General features: G+C 52.1%; 1 protein-coding gene across 1 annotated transcript in view; it reads right to left on the reverse strand.

The window, feature by feature from the left end:
* The window catches only part of RXRA (retinoid X receptor alpha), a 102636-nt gene that overhangs the window by 15441 nt on the left and 63128 nt on the right, over positions 1-24067 (reverse strand). The window contains exons 2-5 of the mRNA XM_054284388.1: positions 18396-18661; positions 12904-13054; positions 11851-12030; positions 1229-1398 (exon numbers count right to left, since the gene is read on the reverse strand). Coding sequence (XP_054140363.1) covers positions 1229-1398; positions 11851-12030; positions 12904-13054; positions 18396-18661 — 767 coding nt within the window. The remainder of the gene's footprint in view (positions 1-1228; positions 1399-11850; positions 12031-12903; positions 13055-18395; positions 18662-24067) is intronic.

Here is a 24067-nt window from a genome sequence, read left to right on the forward strand (position 1 = left end):
GGTTTGGCTCTCACATTAGAAGATTTCTTCCTTTTGATAAGGGAAATCTCATAGTAAAGAGCCCAAAAACTTTCCCTCACTCTCCATAGAATCCCGGACTGGTTTGGGTAGGAAGGGACCTCAAAATCATCTCATCCCAACCTCCAGACCATCTCATCCCAACACCTTCCACCAGCCCCGGCTGCTCCTGTCCCATTTCCCTGCCATCCCTCCCTTGTGCACACAACACCCTGGTACAGCCCAGCTGCTCCAAGCAGGCCCAGTTATAATGCAAGTTTCTAACTGGGAAAAGAACCTGAAAACCAACTCACAGGCAAATTTCTCCAGGTTTTCTCTCCTCAGAGCCAAGCAGCTGCATAATTCTACACCTGAGCAGTCACACCCTCATTCCCCAGCTCTTATCTCCCTGCACTTCAGCCACACAAGTTTATTGCCTCAATTGGACTCTGAGCTCTTCAGAGCAGAGTGTCTTCTTTCCTTTCAGCACTGAGGGCTGTTATTTACAATAAAACCTTCTCTGAGAGCCCTTTTAATCTCTGCTTACAGCACCTCTCACATCCCTGTGGCTGTGGGACAGAAGACACCAAACACTGGTGGCTGCTGGCTCTGCTGTGCTGCTGCTGAGCTGGCTCACAGAGCCCACAGCAGAGCCAAAAATTGCATTTTTGAGCTGGTTCTTTATAGGAGTGTGCCCTTTGTTGATGGAGTGACAAGAGTATTTTTTGTCCTCTCAAAAAAGAAAGAAGCCTAAAAGTTTCTTTCTTCAGTTAGGTGAAAAAGCTGCTTTATAAGCCTAAGGAACTTCAAACTTAAAAATTGCTAATTAGACAAAACCAAAAAAGTCTCACTTAAGCAATTTACTAAAAAAAAAGAAGTGAACAAAGAAACTAATTATTTTTATAAAGTATTTTATCAAAAGCAAAGACTCCTAGCACTTAGCCCAGTTTTTGTTTGTTATTTTGCTTTTCATTAAACCTTTTTGTTTCTAACACTGCAACAGAAGCCACCTTGGTAATTTTTATGCTTCCAAAAGTAGCTAAGCTATCTTAAGTGTGTTATAAGCCTCTAAAAGCTTATGAAACCTAGCTCAAAGAAGTTAAAAGCTTATGAAACCTAGCTCAAGGAAGTTCTATAACAGTTCTTTCCCACAGGGGACAACCCCTTTGTGCCCCAGCTGTCCTGATGGTCACTGTGGTGTCCCCAGGAGGGGCTGGGCAGAGGTGCTCACCGAGCTGGGGGTCAGGCCCATGTTTGCCTCGATGTAGGTCTCTGTCTTTGGCTCCACAGCCAGCTCAGCCTCCAGGATCTTCTCCACGGGCATGTCCTCGTTGGCGCTGCTCGTGGACTCCACCTCGTTCTCGTTGCGGTCCTTGCCCCGCTGCCGCTCCTCCTGCACGGCTGTGAGGGACACACAGGGACAGTGCCAGGGTCAGACTGTCACAGGGGATCACAGAATGATCAGATTGGAAGAGATCTTTAAGATCATGGAGTCCAACACAGCCTCAACCCCTCAACTCAACCCTGGCACCCAGTGCCGCATCCAGGCTTTGTTAAACACACCCAGGGATGGTGACTCCACCACCTCCCTAGGCAGGCAATTCCAGAACTTTATCACTCTTTCCATGAAAAACTTTTTCCTGATATCCAACCTGTATTTTCCTTGGTGCAGCTTAGACTGTGTCCTCTGGTTGTGTCAGTTGTTCTTGTCACCACAGAGTCAGGAAGGGATAGGTGACACAGACTCCAGGTGAGAAAGCTAACAGGCAAGAAGCCCCCAGATTATTGGAACCCCTCTTTTATACACTGCTCCCATACAGGTGGACCTGACTGGTCATTTAATCAACACATTCCACATGATTGATTCATTAAGAAGACACCCTTTGGTTAAACATCTTATGAGGAAAACAACTTATTACAAACACCACCTGCAGATTGCTCTCCATTCTTTCTCTCTGCCTCCCTAAAACTTCCCGGACCAATTCATGGGAAGTTTATCTGCCTTTCTCTCTTTCTGACCAGACTGTCATCTCCACAATGTGATGGCTGGCTCTCACAATTAAAAGGTAAATATCATGCACATATGTTAAGAGAAGTTTTATAGATTTATAGTTATGTTTTACCCCCCTTGTGTTGTTCTCAGGGGTGGCCTGGGTAGGGGACATTTGGGAGGGCTGACTCATTACCATGGCAGCACCTGACCCCCAATCATGATTTAAGGAAGTGATTTCCATCACTGGACAGTGAAGGAGGAGGTAATGGACAGAATTTTGGAGGAGCTAAAGGGTTAAAAGGCAAAACCTCCATTGTGTGGATGAGCACATGGTGGGAAAAAATCTTCTCCCAGCACTGTAATATTTTATCTATTCAGTCTTGTGTTGTATTTTTTATAAGGTTTTAATAAACCTTTTAAATATTTTGGAATTGAGTAGCATTTCTCACAGAGTCACCCCCGGGCCCTGCAGGTGACCATGAAACCCCAAAGGATCCTGAGGATCACCCCTCTCTGTCAGTTCCCAGAGTGGGATATCCCAGGGAATGTGGGGTTTGGGGAAGGCAGGAGCAGCCCCAGCCTCAGAAATCAGCTCTGTGTGTGCATGGAGAGGGATGACCCTGGTTGGACAGGGAAAGGCCCCTCTCTGCAGAGGGACAGGTCCTGGAAATAAAAAGGTCAAAGACAAAGCACCACAAAGGAAGCCACACTTTGAGTCACTGCTGGAGAGGGAAAGGGGTGGGTGAAGGGACAGAATCAGGGAATCCTAAAGAAAAGAGGTCAGTTTAAGGCAGAAATCCCAAATTCAGCCCCCTCCGAGGCTGGCAGTGCTGGGTTTCCCTGGAGGCCATGCCATGCCCCTCTGCAGCTCCCGTGGGACAGGAGCTCATGCAAACCTCCATCCTGCCTTTGGCTCCAGACAGACAGGAGAGACCTGTCCCAAATCCTGTGGGGTGGGAATGATCCTGCCAGCAGCCTGTCACATGCTGATGAATTATAGCTGAGCAGCTCAGAGATGAGAAACACTCACTAGATGCTAATAACATTATTATTATTATTATTATTATTATTATTATTATTAATGACCTCCCTTGGAAACCTGCACATGCTTTTCCTACACCTGGAAGGCAGCTTTGTGCAGCAGCAATGGGAACTCTCTCTTTTTCCATCACCCTGTCACAGACCCTAAATCCCACACTTTTCCATAACACATTTGCTTGAGAAGAGCCCAAGCATGTCTGGCCATGAGATACAGCTCTCTAAACCTACCCAGCTCTTTGCTGAGGCATTCCAATAACATCAAACCCTTGCTATTTATTGGCAATTATTCCAGCACTCTCTCCCTGCTGCAGCTGAAGCAGGTTGTGGGATGTTCAGGCAGAGCATAAAATAAAATAAAATAAAATAAAATAAAATAAAATAAAAAATATAAAAAATAAAATACAGAAAATAAAATATAAAATATAATAATAAAATAAAAATTAATAAAATAAAAAATAATAATAATAAAACAAAAAATTAAAAATAAAATAAATAATACAATAAAATAAATAATAAAATAAAATAAAATAACCCCAGGAAATTGAGACACAGGCCAAAGGAGCCCAGGAGCCCTCTCTGGCTGTTGGTCCCATTAACCCAGCTCCTGGGGCCAATTCCCAGTGCTCCCCCTCCTCCCCTCAGCGTTGCTGTTTGCTGCATGTCAACAGAGCTCAGGCTGTGCCATGTGAAAGCTGTTATGCAAAAACGCAAGAGGTTCCTTTCTGCAAACTTCTCTGGGCTGCAGAGGCTCCTCAGGCCCACCAACGTTGCCTGCTGGGCTGCCAGAGCCAGGTAAACCCAGATTTGTGTCGTGGCTTTTGTCCATCTGGCATGGATTCTTCTTCTTTTTCAAAACCCTGCTTTAATTTCACCCCTCCAACCCCACTCCTGCTTCTCCAAGCATCAGAAAAAGGGAAGTTTTTGCTTAATGCCAGTCCTCCTTCAGCAGCACAGATGCACCAAGATTCCTCTGGGCACATTAGAGGAGATGAAACACCTACTAAATAACACGAAAGCCTGAGAGAAAGGCAAACCCTCCACAAATGGGATCTTATAAAAAGATCTAAATGCCAAAGTGCTGCTGGAGATTTGCATCAGCTCTCAAGGATGATGGTACAAATTTGGGATCACTGGGGTCACTCCACCATGGTGTTAACCCCAAAACCACATCCTCGTGCTGGACATGGGATTTGTGGCAAAGCATTGCAGAGATCTGGGCAGACTGGGGCTACTTAAAACCTTCACCCTGCAAATCTCAACCTCATCAGTGCCATATTCCTGGTCTGAATAGTCAGACACACTTCAAGGGTTGAGGGAGAGGATCTTACAGGGCACTTTGACAGAGATCAGGCTGAACCCAGCTGATACAAACAACCCAGAGACAGATGGGCAGAGATCAGACATGTAAGGAGTTCTTTCTATTGATCCGAGCTCGGAGCTGCTGCACCAGAAAATCGGTGCTGCAGCTCCCTGCAGAGCTGGTCAGGGCCAGCTGACTCATCCCAGCTCAGCCCCACGCACAGCCTGCACTGCAGCACCGACACCCGGGCACAGCAGATGGCACAGGCCCACCCAGCAGCCAAAGATAAACCCAGCCCTCAGCAGGGAGTGTCATCTGCTCTGCTGCACCCTGCTGCCAAGCACAGAGAGCCTCCTTCAACGGCAGGGCAAGTGTGGAATCACTGTGCCATACCCCTGTCCATCCATGGATCCATCCATCCATCGATCCATGAATCCATCCGTCCATCCATCCATCCATCCATCCATCCATCCATCCATCCATCCACAGACACAAGCCCAGTGGAAAACATCCAGATTTTCTGCCACCATCATTTCCCTGGAGTTCCTGAGGATGTGACAAGCTATTGTTCCTTCTTAGGACAGGAGCACAGGGAGACATCACCATCCCAGGAAAAAAATGGGGACTGTGTTCCTTGAGATGTAGGAAAAAAACAACACACAGAAGAGAGGGAAGGAAAGAAGGACAAGTGGGTTTTTACCCATGAAATCTGGGAAAATCCCAGCAGTGAGCAGACCCCTCACCATGCAGAGCTAGGACCTCATCCCTGGAGTCCACTCCCCACTCCACTGGGGATTAGTCAAATCAACCACAGCGGAGATGGCAAAAACGCATTTTTCAATGGATCTAGTCTAGGAATTGCATTTCTTTGTGGGTTTGGTTTTTATTTATGTTTTTCAGAAGAAAAACACCAAGGTGCCAGCTGCATGGCAGCTTGTCTGGTGACACCAAAATGGGATTAACCTTGTTCTTCTCAGCTCCCAACACTGCTTTTCCTAGTCCTCAGGGTGGCACAGCTTTTGGTCAACAGAGTGGGTCTGCCCACCCCAAATGCAGGAGCTGAGGCAGGAATTTGTCTTGCTGCACCCCAGCAAAGCCTCTGGTGCAAGGCAGAGCTCTCCCAAGCTGCGGCCACCCCGTGTCCCCAGAGCTGAGCTCCCCAGCCCTCTCCCCCCTTGCCGATGGCTGTGCCAAGGCTTTTATTCCTCTTCAAGGAGCCTCAGATGGCTGAGAGCTTTTCCAGGCTGGTTTTCTAAACATAAGGGAAACATGTGAACCTTGCAACCCACTTGAGGAGAAAAAAAGATGCAGTGAGAGAGCTCGGAGAGGCAGCCCCACCTCCTGCAGCTATGTCTGAGCCCAGCCAAGGACAGAAGCCTGTGTTTTCCATGGCACCTGATGAAGAGCCTCTCCTGTTATTCTGCCTGATTCGCTCTGTACTTGCCTCAGGCCAGTTGCTGTCATGTTTCATCTTGAGCTTCTCCAGCCCATCTGCACTTCCCCAGGTCGTGGTACAGCAAGACACGGAGCCCCATGTGTCCAAGCCACTCCTTGGTGACCTCTGGTGTCTTTAAAATCCAAAATGTCTCGTCCTGTGGATTGCAGATGAGCCTCAGCTATCCAAGCCCGAGGGCTGATGGGCCAAAATGCCAAGATCCATCCTCTGCAGGTGTCCACATCACACTGCACACCCTGGCTTTGCTCGTGGGGCAGCATCTGATGGCTAAAAAAGCAGCTTTGAGCCCATTGCAAAGTGCCACCCCACCCAGTTCTGGTGCCCAAACCAAGCCCTGTGGGTGGGCACTGCACTTCTGCACCAAAAGAATGTCACTGGAGGGAGGGAGAGCATTTTCCACAGGGCTTTGGTGTTCCTGAGAGGGCAGGAGCAGCTCAGGTTTGTTTATTTGCTGGGAGAGAACCAGAGGCTACAGCAGCTCCAGTGACACTTACCCAGTGTCAATACAGAGCTTTTTGGGATGGAAATCCACCCCTCCAGGAGCAACAGGGTGGAGAAAGGATAATTCACTTATATCCACAAATATCCTTTCCATGGGGAAAGGATAATTCACTGCCCCAAAAATGGGGTTTTCTCAGGGAAACACCTCTCTGTGAACTGAGAGCACACGGGGAGGCACCAAAGCTCAGTCCAGAGATCCCAAACCTGCCCAGTTTTAGTTTTCCCCCATCCTGCAGGTGGGTGGTTGGTTATGAGGTGCTGGGTGAGGGTTATTGGGCATTTCTGTTTCTTTCACATTGGAATTTATTTGGCTCTGCTGCCTTTCACAAAGCCACATTTCTGCTGCGCATCATCAGCATCTTGAAGCATTTATGCCCCAGGTACCTGTTTATATCCAAAATGCCAAGACAGCTGAGAAAACAAATTCAGACAGTGTTTCTTCTGCTTTGCTTTCGTGTGTCACCTTTCTTTTTTTCTTTTTCAGAGGTGCAGCTTTCTGCTACTGTAAACAACCTCAAAAGCTGCAACACATGAAATAAATGGGTTTTTTTCCCCTCCAACATTTTCAACTGAACGCTGTAATTTTTTTAAAGGATGCAAAATACCACCGTGGTAATTAAAAAGTGTAACTTCAGAGTGTTAAAAAGTGGATTGAAACCTTTGCATGCAGTTAGTTCACAAGAGGAACAGCTCTGAAAAACAACAGCAAAAAAATTTCTAGCTCACTTCACTCTCTGGACACTGAAGTATAAACAAACAGCAACAAAAGGAGAGAAAACCATAAGCCAAACTCATTTTCTCAACCTAAGAGCATCCTTAAAAACAAAAAAAAGAAACCAAACCAAGCATCATTTAACCAGCTGGTTTAAAGAGCAGCACTTTAAAAGGATATAAGAAACAAGCTCATTAAGCTGGAAGACATTTTCCATTCCAAAATTACTCCTAAAAATAACTGTGCTCTTGAACTCTGCCCCTCCACTAGGCTGTGGTCACTCTCCTGCTTTCACATTCACTTGGACAGTGGGCTGGAAACCTGAATTCCTAATTTCTCCCCAGATTCCTTGTGCTGCTGAGGGATGGTCCAGGAGCTGGGATGGCCCAAACTCCAAGGGGATGCACAGCCATGGCAGATGTGGGAATCTTTAGTCCCTCTGGAGTGACTGAGCAGCTCCCTGGAGACATGGGAAGGTCTCCAGGCGGTGGAGATGCTGCAAGTCCAACCTTTCCCAAGCTGAACCCCTCAGCTTGGCAAGGGAGAGGGGGAAAACCAACCCACAAACACAGGAAGGGACAGAATTAACTCAGGCTGTGAAGTTTAATGGAGCCCTGAAGTCAGAGAGCAGGCGTGCAGCTGGACAGACGTCCTGCACGCTCCGAGCCTGGCTCTGGCTCTCAGCACAGCAGCTGCACCTGCACCTGGATTTAGGAACAACCTTGGGCTCAGCCAGGCAGCCAGAGCTGCAGGTGCTGCAGGGGAACAGCTCTCTGCCCTCCAGATGGGCTCTGAGATGCACCAACACCATTTCACCCATCTGGCACCAAAGCCCGGCCTGCAGTCCCAACGTGGGACCCAGCAGGTCCTGGCATCCCCAGGAGCCCCTCACATCCAGGGAAGGCTCTGGGATCCCTGCTCCCATCCCGGCAGCCCAGCAGGTCCTGCAGAGCCAGCCTGGCTCTCTCCAGGAGCCCCTCTCATCCAGGGAAGGCTCTGGGATCCCTACTCCCATCCTGGCATCCCCAGGAGCCCCTCACATCCAGGGAAGGCTCTGGGATCCATGCTCCCATCCCGGCAGCCCAGCAGGTCCAGCCCAGCAGGTCCTGGCTCTCCCCAGGAGCCCCTCATGTTCCAGGGAAGGCTCTGGGATCCCTGCTCCCATCCTGGCATCCCCAGGAGCTCCTCACATCCAGGGGAAGACTCTGGGAGTTCCTGCTCCCATCCTGGGCAGCCCAGCAGGTCCTGGCTCTCCCCAGGAGCCCCCCACATGCAGGGAAGGCTCTGGGAGCCGTTTCCCAGCCCTGCTCCCTGTGAGGCAGCCACGGGAGCATGGGAAAGGCTCCTCACTGGTATTTCCTGCTCCCTGTGTGATCCCAGAGGCGCTGCCAGCTCTCCTCAGCCGGGACAGCCCCAAGCTCACCACGCCCCCGCTGACCCTGTCACCTCCCTGTCACCCCCTGACACACAGCACCCCCACCCCAAGCCCCCCAGTGCTCACTCCCAGCTCTTCACAAGAGCTCTGCCTCCCTCATTCCGAGGCAATTCCCAATTTCCTCCTTTCAAAGCCAAGGCTGCTGGTGCACAGACACCTCAGAGCCTGATGAGGAACAGACTGAGCAGGGAGAGTTCAGCTCCTGGGTGCAAACAGCCACCCCCACAATAATAACCCCTGCATTAGTCAAGATCCCTGATGGTAATCTTAATTTTGTTGACTATCCTGTATTTAGTGGGAGACAGAGTACAAAAAACCAAAGCATTACACAGCTGGCAGAAATTCATAGGGGAAAAAATGTTCCCGTTTGCTTATTTATTATGGTTGCAGTATTTCAGAGAGCGTGGGGCTCACTCACCGTGAATGCTGGGATCTCTCTGACGTGTTCCTAGCAGGGAACAGCCAGACACAGCAGGAGGAATCCCCTGCCCCTGCAGGCTTTCCCCTCTTTGAGCCAAGGTTTGTAGCCCTGAAGGATCCCTGTCCCCCAGCAGGGCCACCCTGGCTCTGCTGTTGCTTCTGATGGGCACAAGGTCCATCCCTCCATGTTCACCTCAGACCCCTCAGCTGCTGGGATCAAACCCTTCCAAACCTTGATTTTGCCTTCTCTAATCCAAATTCTCACTCAATAACCCCTTTTCTTTTACCCTCTTTAAATGGAGTACAGCCTTGGCTCTCACTCCTCCTCCCAGCATCACTCCCCAGCCCAGCCCTGCCTCTCACTCAGCTCCAGCACTGATTTTAGACGCTTTTACTGTGCTTGCACCAAATCCCAGCACCTCTGGGCTACAGGAGATACTTCCCAGCAGGAATCTGCTGTGCCTTTACACAGCTATAAATTAGGTCTCCAGAACAAGATGTTTTTTAGGGAAATGAGGCCCATAACCCAGGCTCTGTTATTTAAAAGAAACAAGAGTTTATGGTAGAGAATAAAAAGCCAGCTCTGATGTGAATACTTAGGGAAAAGGAATTAGCAATGCAGGACTTAGCCCAAAACTCTTCCTCAAAATAGAGGTGGGAACAGGAGAGGTGTGAGGCCAATTCCAGTCAGCTGGGATGGGTGCAGTGGGAACAGACCTTTTTTTGACAAACCAGGTGGATTTCACATGTGAAACTCCAGAGCTGCTCAAAACCAGAGCTCAGCAAGACCCAACTTCTGACTTTCAGCTTTAGGACAACTGAGACATTTCTGTGAGACACTGAATTTTCAGGTTTATAACAAGAGACAGGGGAGTTATTCCAGCTTTCCCTACATGGGGATTATGCCTAAATCATCAGATGATGACTGTCAAATCACCAGTTCCTGCCCTTCCCTCACCAGATCCATCAGCACTGCCTGAGTGCACTCCTGGAGTTACCACGATCCCATCTGTCACACTTTTAAATAATTGTCTGATCATTATGAATTCATTTGCTATTCATTGTGATAATGTTAATCAAGATGAATTAATAGAGTCCTCACACTGTACGTGCTCCCTGGGGACTTCCACCACCATTTAGAAATTAATTAATGGACCTGTAATTTTTAGCGGCGCTGCCCATGCAATCACCACTAAGGGCAGGCAGGGAGCAGGTACCTGCTCACAGGGTGGCAGAGTTCCAGCATTCCTGCTGCTCCTCCCAGCCCTACACACCTTGTTCTGGGGGGCTGAGGGGTAACTGGGTCAGTGGATGCAGTGCCAGGGGAAGGGGATGCTCTGTATTTCTCCTGCTGAACACACAAGAGAATTCTTGGCTGCTTTTTGGTCATCTGAGCCTCCCATGGCTCAGGTTTTGGATCAGATTTTCCTCATCCCATTGCACATCTCCCACGGGATCCAGTACTGCCCAGGGCAGTGCCAGCTCCCATTCCTGCCCTGAATGCCTCAATCTTTGCATGCCACGGTCTGCTGGGGCAGGAACATTTGTTCTGAGCACTGAAGGGTTAAGCTCAGCAGGGCCAAGGAGGTCCCCTGGGTGCCCTGGCAATCCCCCCACACCTCCAGCACAGACAGCTGTGACACTTGGTGATTTTGGTCCTCGGGTAACCCCATAAACTGAGCGTGGCAGGGTTTGCCCAACACTCAGAGCAGCTCCAGCACTGCCCCGTTTATTCCACACTCCAGACAGCCCTGAGTGCTCTTCAAAGGCTCCAGGCTCCCAGGCTGGAGCTGTGGGCCAGGGCCAGAGCAGGGCTGCCTTTATCAGCCTGTCAGGGAGGCAAGTGTGGCTCTGAAGATGTAAGGGGAGAAAGCAGCCCAGAACTGGGGTCACTCTCACGTCCTGTCTGCTAAAAGCCTGCTCTGCCAGCTAGATTAGAACAGACACAGTCAGCATTTCAAAAGATCATTTAAAAGAGGCACTGCCGGGGAAATTTAGATCCTAAATTTAAATTCCACTAAGGGAGAGCTATCTTAAAGAGACCAAACTGCTTTCCTCTTCCCAATGAGACAGAAAATGCAGCACTGGAGTAGGTGCTGAGGCACTGGCACAGGATACCCAGGGAAACTCATCACTAGAAGTGTCCAAGGCCAGGCTGGAGTGGAAAGTGTCCCTAGAACATCCCTCTGGCAGTCCAGGATGGCCAGGACCCCTGCCAGGGGGCTCAGAAGCCCTGGCATGGAGCCCAAAACACCTGTGGGTTTGATTATGACCCACGGAGCAAATTACCAACCTTAGATGAGGATCAGCAAGCCACAACAGTTTAGGCAGAATAATAGTGAAGTTACCACAGGGTGGAAAAGTAGATTTTGGGGGTTTTGGTATGGGGGTTCAGGGGGCAAGATGGAGGGAACTGGGCATGTCCAGCCTTTCTCCTTCTTCTCCTTGGCCTCCATCTTCTGCTGTGATGGTGGCACATTTAGATTGGTTTAGAGTAGAAGCTCACTGTCTAACATAGGTGATATTGGAAAGTAATTGTAAACATTGTACATGTAGTTTTTGGTATAAAGACATAACACCACCCTGGGGGCAGGCAGAGTGCTTGGAACTGTCCTGCTGAACAGACCTCAGCAGCGCAGGAGAAAATTTTTTATAGATAAGATACAATAAACAACCTTGAGACTGAGAAATGAAAAGCCATGACTCCTTCAAGCGCCAGGCTGGGAAAAGAGACTTTCTAACTTTTGCCAGGGTCACTCTGACAAGATAAAGATCCCAACACCCACCCATCACCTACACACTGCTCTGGCACTCACAGGGAATGGAGGCTGTGGAAGAAGAGGCTCTGGAGGCCACGAGAAGCTCTGGCTGAGGCGCAAAACCAAACCGCAAACGAGAATTTTGTCACCAGAATGACAGAACCCTTCAGCAAGGCTGCCACCACCTCTTGGTGCCCTCTGAACCCCCTGCAGCCCCCTGGGCAGGCTGGCCTTACCTTCTCTCTTCATGCCCATGGCCAGACACTTCTGGTAGCGGCAGTACTGGCAGCGGTTGCGCTGGCGCTTGTCGATCAGGCAGTCCTTGTTGTCCCGGCACGTGTAGGTCAGGTCCTTCCGCACCGTGCGCTTGAAGAAGCCTTTGCAGCCCTCACAGCTGTAAACCCCGTAATGTTTACCTGGGGCAGGGAGAAAAATGAAGTTTAAAGGTGGTCCCAGATCCTTTCTTTGCCAGCAGATCTTCCCAGGGACTCTCCCAGCTGAGTTTTGGGGAAAGCAGAGGTTTCTTGGAGGTGGGAAGCGGTGGTTTGGCTTCCATAGAATCAAGATGCCATCCATGGGTCTCATCCTGCCTTCCACCATGGGAATGGCCATTTTTGGGTCATGCAGCAGAGTTGGGGCAGTGCAGAACATTTGATTATTATGAATGTTCTGATCACTATGAATTCATTGTGATAATGTTAATCAAGATGAATTAATAGAGTCCTCACACAGTATGTGCTCCCTGGGGAGTTCCACCACCATTCAGAAATTAAATAATGGACCTGTACAAGGGTGTCCCCCTGTACCTCTGTGAGCTCTCTGAGCCCCCCACAGCAGACACACAACCCAGTCTGCCCTGTACCACGTTCCCACCTTCCACTTCCAGCCTGGATCCCAGGAGGGGTCCCCAAGGGCTCACAAACCAGGCAGCCAGAGCTCTCCTGGAGTAGGGAGCTTTGAGAAAAGCAGGAGAATAAATGGAATTAGCCCATCTTTATCTCCCAGGAGTGGGGGAACTCCATGTCAAGAGCACCAAGTGACAGCACCAGTGAGGATCAAAGGATGGGGAGAGGGAGAATCCCCCTGATGTCTGCCAAGAGGGTGAGATGGGACCCCACTGCTGAACAGGGCCCTGGGGTCTCCTGGCTCTGCTCTTCATCCCCTGCTGTGAGGCACAGGCAGGTCCTGTCCCTTTGAGAGAGCACTCAAAGGTGCTGCCAGGAGCCTGGGAGCCAATGCCAGCCCTCTGCCACACCCCAGCCCCTGCCCTGAGCCCCTGCCAGCCTCACCCGAAGATCTGTCCCCGCAGATGGCACATATGTGCTTGGTGAAGGAGGCCATCGTTCCTGAGGGGTGTGCTGGCACTTTGAGGACTCCATTGAGCCCCAGGGGTGGCTTGATGTCTTCTGTGCTGGTGACGGAGTTCATGGGCGAGTTGAGCTGTGGAGGGACAAGCACAGGGCTCAGCTGGCACTGGGGACATGGGGCTGTGTCACTCACACACAGGACAGGACAGGACACAACTCCAGTGGGCACCAGCACTGCTGAACCAAGAGGATTTGGGCACACAAAGGCACAAGAGCTGGGGTGGCTCTGAGCTGGCAGCAGGGTGGCACAAGGGGCAGGACATGGCCAGCCTCCCAAGCACTGTGCAGGGCTGACCCTGCCCATGCAAGGAGGATGTTTTTCCATGATTTAATTGGGAAGCAGGCTCCTCCTGCACTGCCCCAGCACAGCCCCCACAGCCAGCGCTCAGCAGCCACCCCAGTTTCACACCAGCAAGGGACATAGGCAAGGAGATCTGGCTGGTGGGACAGCTGCTGGCTGGGAGAGAGCCCTTGCAGGGATGATGAAGGCCAGGACACTCTTGTTTAGCTCTGCAGTTTATGGATATCCCTTCAGCATTATCTCTCCAAAGAAAAGCTCCATGGCTCCAAATAAACACATCCCAGCTGCAACAGGGCCTGGATTCCAGAGCTGGAGCGGGTGGGACATATCCCTGCAACTCCCAAATGTCCTTCCTTCCCCTGGGCCCCAGCAAGCAGAGAACTGGGTGGAACTGGCACCACGGCACTGCTGTGGAGTGAAGGGTTCCTGGGCTGAATCCCCACTGGGCTGTTACACACGTGTGTGCAAAGAGAAACTGAGGCACAGAGCTGTAGGACTGACCCATCTCAGTAAGGGGACAAGCTCAGGAGGGTCTGGGGGTGATGAGGACCTGGGCTTGGTGAGCTCTGGAGCTCAGCAGAGCTGGCTGGGATCACTGAGGGTGTCCCCAAGGGAATCAGCCTGTCCCAGAGCCACCATCCCAGCCACCCTCCAAGCCCAGGATGGATTCACAGGCCTGTGCCTCAGTTTGGTGCCTTTCTCTACTCGAACAGAGATCCCCAGCAATTGCACTTGTCACAAATTAATTCAGGGAAGTCCCAGGGCTTGTGATCTGTCAATTAGAGCAGCACAGCCTCTCCTCTGGCTTTCAAGTCTGCAGGCTGGTGGGGAATATTTGGCAGGCAGACGACTGGCAGCCACACAACAGAGGCAGGTAAACCCACCCTGGAGAAATGGGATGGATGTGCCTCCCTCTGCCACCCTGCCTGTGCCAGCTGGTGAATCAAAGGCAGCTGGGAGCTGGTGCCACCCAGGGACGCACTGCTGGCTTCAGCTGCTGTCTGACAGAGCACAGAGGGGAGGGACAAGCAGGTCCCAGGCAGGAGCATCTCTTTTTGAGTGCCACACAACCTCTGTGCTCCCCTGAGAGCAGGGGTGGCCAGGTCAGGGTGAGCTGCCCCAGGAGTTCCTCCCAGAGCCCTCTCTGTGATGAGGAGCCAGTTCCCAGTGCAGCTGGTGGTACACTGCATCCCTGGCTGTGGGAGCCTGCCCAGAGCCCACAGCTGCCTGATGAAGACAAAACCCTTCCCCACCACCTCCCCCATCCCCAGCAGCCCACAGAGCCCACCTGGGCAGCCCCCCAAAAACACTGGGGGGATGATGGGCAGAACAAGCCCCACCAGGAGGGTGGGGGTCCCACCACCCTCCTCAGCCCTGTGAATCAGCTGCTCAGAGCTGAGTCAGCCCCGGGCTGGGGAGGGGACAGTCACCAGTTCCTCTCCCAGCGCTGGCTCCAAAGCTCAGCCGAGCCAGCCCGGGGTTCCCACAGCGCCCTGGCGCCTGCCCTGGGAGCACGTGCAGGACAGAGGAGGGGACAGCAGCCCCTGGCCCTGGCACAGCATTGCTGCTCTGGGACAGCATGGCTCCAGCTCAGCAACGAGCCCAGACAGGGCAGGAACCAGGGCTCTGCTTCCCCAGTGACACCAGCACCTCTGGGCTCCTTCCTTCCCTCTCCACTCATTGCACCCAGCACCGAATCCTGGCTCTGCTGGCAAGCAGAGCTTTATTCCTCCTCCTCCTCCTCCCCCCATCCCAAAAACTACCCCAGCCCTTCCCCAGTCCCCCAGGCACCCTTACAACGAGCATTGTGCACAGGCAGACGATCTAATCCCACGTCTGATCTCTCCCCACTGGCCCCGGGCATCCCGAGCTGCTGCCAGCGCTGCCTGGGGCGGCTGCTCCACACAGCCCTGCATGAAAATCCTCCCTTGCAGCTCCTGCTGAAAAACCTGCAGTGCTTTCCCCGTTTTCCCATCATTTTCAGACAAGAGGGTTGAAGCAGTGTGTAAATCCCAGAGCTGCAGGGTCTAGCCTCCCCAGTCTGGCCCTCATTCCTGGGCCAGCTCAGCACCAGCATCCCCTGCCATGAATGCTGGGATTCCGTGGCAGGATCCCTGATTTTGGGGCTGTGTTTGCAAACCCTGCAAGATCCTGGGATCTTGGAAACCCTGGAAGATCCTGGGATCTTACATGGTTTGCAGACTCCCAGTGCTGGAGGGAGGGCACTGGGAGCATCCAAGGGCTGCAGGGTCCTCCCTCTGCAGAATCAGAAGGGGTGGGGTGAGCCCCCCGTTTTTTGGGAGCCTGGCAGCTCCTTCCCACCCTGGTGGGGCTGGGATGGAGGGGACCCACCCTGGGGACCTCGCACACACTGTGCCCTTCTGCTCTGCTGCCTCTCCAGAGGCGACGAGGCGTGGCCTGATGGCAAGTGGCATCTGCCATCTGATGCAAAGCACCTTCCATCAGTGCCATCCCTGCCCGGCCACGGGGGCCACACGCCTCATTACCCCTGAGCCGGGCCAGGGGGGCTGCGCTGCTCCCGGAGCATCGGCCTCACTGCTGCTCCCTCCTCCTCCTCCTCCTCCTCCTCCTCCTCCTCCTCCTCCTCCTCCTCCTTGTCCTCCCCCCTGCACTCTGCCGGCCCAGGTAGGCGCCTCTGCCCGCTGCAGGGACAGGGACAGGGACCTAATGTGGCCAGACAGGGAACAGATGGCAGGAGCCATTAGGCTGAGGACCTCCCAAGTGTCACCTTGAGGAAAAACACTTCAGACAAGTCCCTGAACAAAGGACGGGTGTTCCAAGGGATGGAGGCAAGGGCTGGAGCCACCAAGAGCTGGAGCCACAAGGATTGGAGCCATCAAGAGCTGGAGACACCTGGGCTGGAGCCATGAAGGGCTGGCACTACCAGGGTTGGTGCCACCAGGGCTGGAGCCACCAGGGATAGAGCCATGAAGGACTGGAGCCATGAAGAGCTGGAGCCACCAGGGTTGGAGCCACAAAGAGCTGGCACTACCAGGGTTGGAATCACCAGGGTTGGAGCCACCAGACTTGGAGTCAACAAGAGCTGGAGCCATCAAGGCTGGGGCCTTGATGAAGCCACCAAGAGCTAGAACTAAAAGGACTGGAGCCATCAGGGCTGGAGACACCAGAGTTGGAGCCACCAGGGCTGGAGTCAACAAGGGTTGGAGCCACCAGGACTGGAGCCAGCTCGCTCCCAGCCCCATCCCACCACACTCTCACTTCCCCTTCTGCTCTGGAGCTCTGCTTCGTTTCGGTTCCCTGCTGGCTGCTCCTAAACTGCCCTTCACCATCGCCCCTTCCCCACCAGCTCCCCGGCCTGTGGCTCCCCCCAGGGTTGCCTCACATCTCCCTTCCCTCTCCTTCCCCACCATTTTGGCTCTGGGGCTGCTGATTTTGCTCTGGCTGCCCGTTCCCAGGCACAGTTTCAGTTCCTCTTCCCCTGGCCCTGGGGTGGGAGGGACATGTCCACCCTGCTGCTCTCCCTCACTGGGAAGATGCACATCTGAGGGGGTCACAGGCTGAGTCCTGCATGGGAGAAGCTCATCCAGAGGCAAATCTTATTCCTCTCTGACCAGCACAGGGATGCTGGATCTGGGGAAGCTGCCTGTGGGTCCCCAGAGATAGCACACATGTAGTAAAATAGCCCCACATAGTAAAATAGCCCCACGTAGTAAAAAGCTCTGTTATCCCTGAGAATAAATCAGGCCAATATTTAAAAATAAAGGTGCTGGCAGGTGCTTGAAGTCCCAGAGAGAGCCTGGAATAAATAAACCTGCAGCCAGTGGCAGGTGGTGGCCAATTCCTTAATCTGCCCTTTTACTAAACATATCCCGTGCGAGCAGCCAGCAACAGGTGGCAGGGGCTGGCCAGCACCCCAGTCTGGCTATTTTTAAAAAGAGCTTATCTCACCCTGCTTGGAGGGGTTTTTACATAATCTTTAGCCACTGAAGGCCACTCCTTGCCCTGTGAGCAGGCAGAGGAGCCCTGGGTTTGTACAAGTGACAGGATAAGGGGAAGTGGCCACGAGTTGTGCCAGCAGAGGTTGAGATTGGCTGTTTGGGGCAATTTCTTCACTAAAAGGGTTGTCAGGGAAGTGGTGCAATCACCAGCCCTGGAAGTGTTAAAGGTGTGTGGGTGTGACACTTGGGGACACGGGTTTGTGGTGGGCTTGGATGATCTTAGAGGGTTTCTCCAACCAAAACAATTCCATGATCCTGTGGGGAATGTGGGCTGGCCCTGGAGGAGAAATGCTGCTTCCCAAGAAGGAGAAGAATCCCAGAAAATCCTAGAGTGGCTCTGGCTCCTGCCCCAGCTGCACCAGCCCCCAGGTGACCCAGGTGACTCCCCTTCCACCTCAACCCTGGTGACAGTAGCTGATGGCCAGCCGTGTTCCAGCTCTGCTGGTCCCTCACAGCCCACCCCAATGGAGCAGGATGCCTCCAGCTTAGCTTCCCCCTTGTGCTTCTGCTTTTTGCCTCCCCTTGGTGCCTGTCTGCACGAGGAACGCCCAGAGGTGGCTCCTCCTTGCCCAAACAGGCCGCAGTGTCCCCTCAGCACTGTCCCCAGAGAGGCAGCAGCGACCCCTCAGTGGTGTCCCTAAACAGGCCGCAGTGTCCCCCCAGCAGTGTCCCCTCAGCAGTGTCCCCTCAGCAGTGTCCCCAAACAAACAGGCCGCAGTGTCCCCTCAGCAGTGTCCCCTCAGCACTGTCCCCACACAGGCCGCAGTGTCCCCTCAGCAGTGTCCCCAAACAGGCCGCAGTGCCCCCTCAGCAATGTCCCCTCAGCACTGTCCCCACACAGGCCGCAGTGTCCCCTCAGCAGTGTCCCCAAACAGGCCGCAGTGTCCCCTCAGCAGTGTCCCCTCAGCACTGTCCCCACACAGGCCGCAGTGTCCCCTCAGCAATGTCCCCTCAGCACTGTCCCCACACAGGCCGCAGTGCCCCCTCAGCAGTGTCCCCAAACAGGCCGCAGTGACCCCTCAGCAATGTCCCCTCAGCACTGTCCCCACACAGGCCGCAGTGACCCCTCAGCAATGTCCCCTCAGCACTGTCCCCACACAGGCTGCAGTGTCCCCTCAGCAATGTCCCCTTACCTGCGGGCTGCTGGTGCCGAATCCCAGGCTGGGTGTGGAGGGGACAGACATCGAGTGTGGCCCCATGGGGGAGCTGATGACGGAGAAGGGGGGGCCCATGCCGTTGATGGGTGAGCTCAGGGTGCTGATGGGCGAGTGCAGCTGGCCCGGCGAGCCCAGCGAGGAGCCGATGCCCGGCCCGATGGACGGGTGCAAGGACGGCGTGGCCATGGGCCCCCGGCTCGTGGGGGAGTTCAGGGACGTGGAATTCACCTGGTTGGAGAAATCTGCAAGAGAAGGAGGAGAGGAAAAGGGTTGAGCGACTCATGTGGGACACAGACCTGAGCCACAGCTCCCTGTTCCTCCCCCAAAATTCCCAATGTACTCCATCTTTCCAAATCACCTTCTGGAGTATCCATGCAGGCATGAAGGCACTCATGTGGGACACAGCCCTGAGCCACAACCCACTGTTCCTCCCCCAAAGTTTCCAGTGTACTCCATCTTTCCAAACCACCTTCTGGAGTATCCATGAAGGCACCTATGTGGGAGACAGTCCTGAGCTGCAGCCCACTGTTCCTCCTCCAAAATTCTCAGTCCAGCTCCATCTTTCCAAACCAGGCACCCATGTGGGACACAGCCCTGAGCCACAGCTTCGTGTTCTTCCCCCAGAATTCCCACTGCAGCTCCATCTTTCCAAACCACCTTCTTCTGGAGTATGAAGGTGGTTAGGAAAGATGGAATTCTTCTGCAGGCATGAAGGCACTCATGTAGGACACATCCCTGAGACACAATCCACTCTTCCTCCCCCAGAATTCCCAGTGTACTCCATCTTTCCAAACCACCTTCTTCTGGAGTATCCAGAATTAGAGGATTAAGAGCATTTCCACCTTGTTAAGAGCATTTCCACCTCAAGCCAGGCATCAGTGCCCTCCTCCACCTCCCTGGCACAGCTCTAAGCTCTGCCAGGTGTTGGATTTGCAGGGAATGCCCCAAAGGAAGGCAGGATTGATGCATCTGACTCCATGTTCTCAGAAGGCTAACTCATTTCTTTATAATATTATATTAAAGAATGCTATACTATACTATACTAAAGAATACAGAAAAGATACTTACTAAATACTGAAAAGCTAATAATAAAATAAATAATAACAAAAATTTAAAAATAATAATAAAAACCCTTGATTCTTTCCAGAGTCTCAACACAGCTTGGCCCTGATTGGCCAAAGAGTCAAAACAACTCTACCAGAATCCAATGAAACAATTACTTGTGAGTAAACAATCTCCAAGCATATTCTACATCAGCAAAACAACAACCAAAAAAGGCAAATGGAATAAGAATTGTTTTCCCGTTCTCTGAAGCTCCTCAGGAGAAAAATCCTGAGCGAAGAGATTATTTCAGAAAATATGAATGTCATAGCCAGGGGCTGAGTGTGGCTGCTCCAGCTATAGGATAATTTGGATTTATCACTGGGGAACGGAGAGAGCAGCACACAGTGAGGTGTGTGTCCATCCACGGGGAATGCTGCTTGTCCAGAGGCTGGATTTGAGCCTTTTGGAGGTATTTTCCAACCTGAATGTCTCTGTGATTGTGGAAGGGAGGGGGAGCAGGAGCAGCTCTGCAGGCAGCAGGACAGGCTGTGTCTGCCTGTCCCGGGGGAGCAGAGCAGGGGGGCGGGAAGGGGGGCTTATAAATAGACTCCAGTTCTCCCAAGAGGAGACATGGAGCCATTCCTGGCACATTTCCTCCCCATCCTGTCACGCTGCTTGCAAAACAATCCCCAGCGAGGAAGGGGCTGGCTCCGGCCCCCAGGGAGGGGCAGCGGAAGGCGGCGGGGAAGGAGGGGGGCAGCACGGACAGGGCTCCCCCCAAAACCCACCCGGACCCCCCAGCTCACACTGGGACACCCAGAGACAGGGACACACCAGCACGGCCACTTGGGTGTTCATGGTGGCTCTGCAGACCCCAAAGTGAACTAAAAATTCTGTCTTGAGTCAAATGCATCCGTCAGGACAAGATGTGTCCATGGGATTTTGGAGCAATTAGCACAGGGGAAACACCGAACCCACAGCAGCCCAGCCTCAGCAACCCTCCCTGGAGATCCCTGATCCTGGTGGTGGGGGAAACCCCAGCAGGAGGAAGAGAAGGTTCAGCAAGGCAGTGATGCTGCTCTCGCAAAGATGCGGAACCAGCATCCCCCTGCTGCTTCCAGAACCCCATTGCTGCACCCAGAACCCCACTGCTGCCTCCAGAACCCCATCACTGCATCCAGAGTTTCATTTATGCAACCAGAATCCCACTGCTGCCTCCAGAATCCCATTGGTGCCCTCAGCATCCCACTGCTGGCCCCAGAACCCTTTTGCTGCTTCCTGAGTCCCATCACCACATCCAGAGTCCCATTTATGCCTCCAGAATCCTGCTGCTGCATCCAGAATCACATCACTGCATCCACAGTTCCATCACTGCATCCAGAACCCCAGAACTTCCACAGAGCATCAAGACTCAAAAGTTCCAAGCAACTTCTTGGACACTGGGAGGTTCCCACTCCTCATCCAAACACTCCCAGCTCCAAAACCCTGCTGGGAGAGCGGCAGCAATGGGAAACATTTATATCCAGCAGGCAAACATGGTTTTTTAAACTCAGCGAAATCAACAGGCCACTTGAGGCAACTCAGCCCAGATGCTGCCAGTCCCTGGGTGGAGGGAATTGGAGTTTGGGGAAAATATAATTTGAGGTGGAGAGATGGGCATCAGGAGTGGGATATGAGGAGTCTGCCCTCTTCCCCACCACAAGTATCCTAAAGGACCCTGACTGCAAAAAGAATGCTATAAAAAAGATAAAGATTTCAAAAAGAAAAAAGCCTAGATTGAGGAAATATCCTTAATAGGCACTAATAAATTCCCAAACTGATGAGCACCACTTGGACTGCAGCAAGCAGAGGAGGCAATTCCCCAAAGGCATTTTCAGCTCAAGCATTGTGAGATTGTTCCTTCTCCTCGAGGAGTTCTGCCATTTAAAGCTGCTGTGTGTGACTATCTCTTGACCAAAATAAACTCTGTGCCTGTTTCTAAATTAAAGAAAAAAATAGGAAAAAAAAAAAAAAAAAAAAAAAGAAGTTCTGAAAGCATTTCCCCTCTGTCACACCCCGCAAGTGCAGCTATTTTCTGTGTGTGTCCTTTGTTTCAGCACAAGGACCTCTGTCTCTCCCCGAAGATGCCCCATGGCAGTTGGGAGATCAGAAACCAGAGCTCGTCAGCAGCTGGAGAATTTGCAGTGAAGCTCTTTTTCCTCCTCCAAACTACGAGCCTGGCAGCCACAGAGCTTGGATGGGAATTTTCTTCCCAAGGAAAATGACATTTAGGGCAGGGCCACATGATCCATGTGCAAGGAGCCCTGGGAGTGTTCCCACACCAGCAATCATCCCCTGGACACCAGAGCCAGCCTGAGTTTTGTGTTTCTGGTGCTCATCCCTTTCCCCCAGCAGATCCCTTTGGGATGGATTCCCACCTCACAGAGGTTTGCAGCAGCAGCAGCCCCAAAACCAGACAAAAACTGATGCCAAAGCTGGGAATACATCCTGGCAGTTCCAAAATCCAGGGTAGCATCTCTGCTGCATCACCCCTCACTCAGACAGAACTCTTCTGGCATTACCATAATCACAATTAGAACAAGAATATTATTGATTATTTTCAATAATAAAAAATATTCATAAAATATTGCTACCCAACACCCATGAGCAGCTCCACTGCTGTTTTCCACCCCCTTGGCATTCAGTACAAAGCTCCAGCTTGGACCAGCCAACATCCATGGCTGGATGCACCCCAGATGGGCAGATTAGAACACCAGAAATGCCACCAGCCCTCATCACCCTTCCCTGTGGCATTTTGTCACCCAGTGTCACTCCAAGTGCTGCTGCCTGGCCAGGGCACGTCTGCAGCAGCTGAAGCAACTTCTGCTGATCCAGCACTACCACCAAGGGCTATGATTTTAACATTTCTACACCACAAAATGTCCCAGAGCAGAACAATTCCAACGTGCAGAGGCGCTTTTTTTCCCAGGATAGGTCATTTGTACTGGAATAAAGTGTACCAGCATAAGCTTTCACCAGAATAATCTTCATTTATGCCTAAGAGGCTTTGCCAGTAAAACTACAGTGACCTAGCTCTGCTGGAAAACCTTTTCTGGCATATCCCGGGAGTTCACTCAGCAGCTCAGCACTCAGATCTGAGAGAGGGGAAGTTAAAAAAATAACCACATTTCAAGGCACAGACAGACTGCCTGAGCTGTGGTTTTCTGCAGCTGAGGAGAGCTGCCCACCTAGGATAAAACCCACAGCCAGTCCATTGGGGTCAGAGGGGTTTGCAGCAGGTCAGAGGGGCTTGCAGAAGGTCAGAGAGGGTTCTTTGAGGAGCTGTCACTGTAGGACCAACCCAGGAGCCTGTCCCTGGCACCAGCTGAGATTTGGAAAGCCACTCACACTCCTCTGCTTCCGTTTCTCTTTTTTTTTTTTTTTTTTTTTTTTCCCTCAGCACCTCTTCCTCCTTAATCAGAAAGAGAATCAACCCTGGGTATTAAGCAGGAGGAAATTCTAAATTTGGGTTGCCACTCCCTTCCTTAAGTCAGCCCTTGGTGTCAGAGCTCTGCAGGGCCAGCAGCACGGATCAGCCTACTGCCACCATCCTCCTCCTCTTCTTCCTCCTCGGCTCTCCAGCATCACTTTGGGGTGCCCAGGTTGCAAATCCTCACCCCCAAATGCACGTGGAGCAGGTAAAGGCAGAGCCCCACGTTCCTTCTTTGGTGATTCTGCACCAAAATTAACTCAGCAGTGCAAATCTGTGTCCTTTTGCTTTCATTCCTCAAAAGCAGCTCGGGAATCTCTCGTGATTTCCTGAAAAGGACCCTCAAATAATGCAGGTTTCCCTTTCCTTTCCTCTCACCTGCCCCACAGCAAAGCACGGGGTGACAAAAACCAGCAGGATCTGGGCAGGACAGTGGTTTCCATGTGAAAATTGCCATGGTAATGCTGTGACCACAAGAGGTCAGGTCCTCACTTTTGTCCTGATCACCAACTCGGGGATGAGTTTAAATAGCCCCTGGCCTACAATCTTGAGTAAGTTTGCTCTCAGTTTGTAGCAGCACAGCTGAGAACTGGAGGGAGGATGGAGCAAGAGCTGCCTGTCCCCCTCCCAGCAGTGGCTCTGCCATGGACCCAGCAGTGCCTGACTGGGCACACTCAGGGTGTGCAGGGTGGTTCTTATCCCAAAATCTCATCCATAGAACCATAAAAAAAAGCAGCACCTTGTGTCAAATCCATGCAAATTAAACTACATTTAAAGCACTTTGCTCAGTGAGGACAGGCTGATCCTCCCAAAGCACCTGGGCTCTGGGCACACAGGGAATCCCTGGCAATGGATCCCAAGCTCTCAGAAGGTGCAGCTGTGTTTTAGCCATAAATCCCTCCTGAGAATCTTTTCCACAGCTACAGGCAAAGGGGTGCAGGACCATGGGAATGCAGCATGGTCAAGAGTGTTGAGTAGCTCTGGTTTCAGCAAAAAGAACTGGAATCGTTTTTTCTTTTTATATTTCTGGACTCGACTACAAACACAAACCTGAGAACATCCCTCTGAGAGCCCCCAAGCCCTGCACCAGGGACAGCACACACAAATCTGTCTTTGGCAGGCATTTCAAAACCAC

Source organism: Melozone crissalis, unplaced genomic scaffold, assembly GCF_028551555.1.
Source record: "Melozone crissalis strain CALT ecotype California unplaced genomic scaffold, PUWL_Pcris_2 ptg000041l_1, whole genome shotgun sequence".
NCBI classification, from domain to species: Eukaryota; Metazoa; Chordata; class Aves; order Passeriformes; family Passerellidae; genus Melozone; species Melozone crissalis.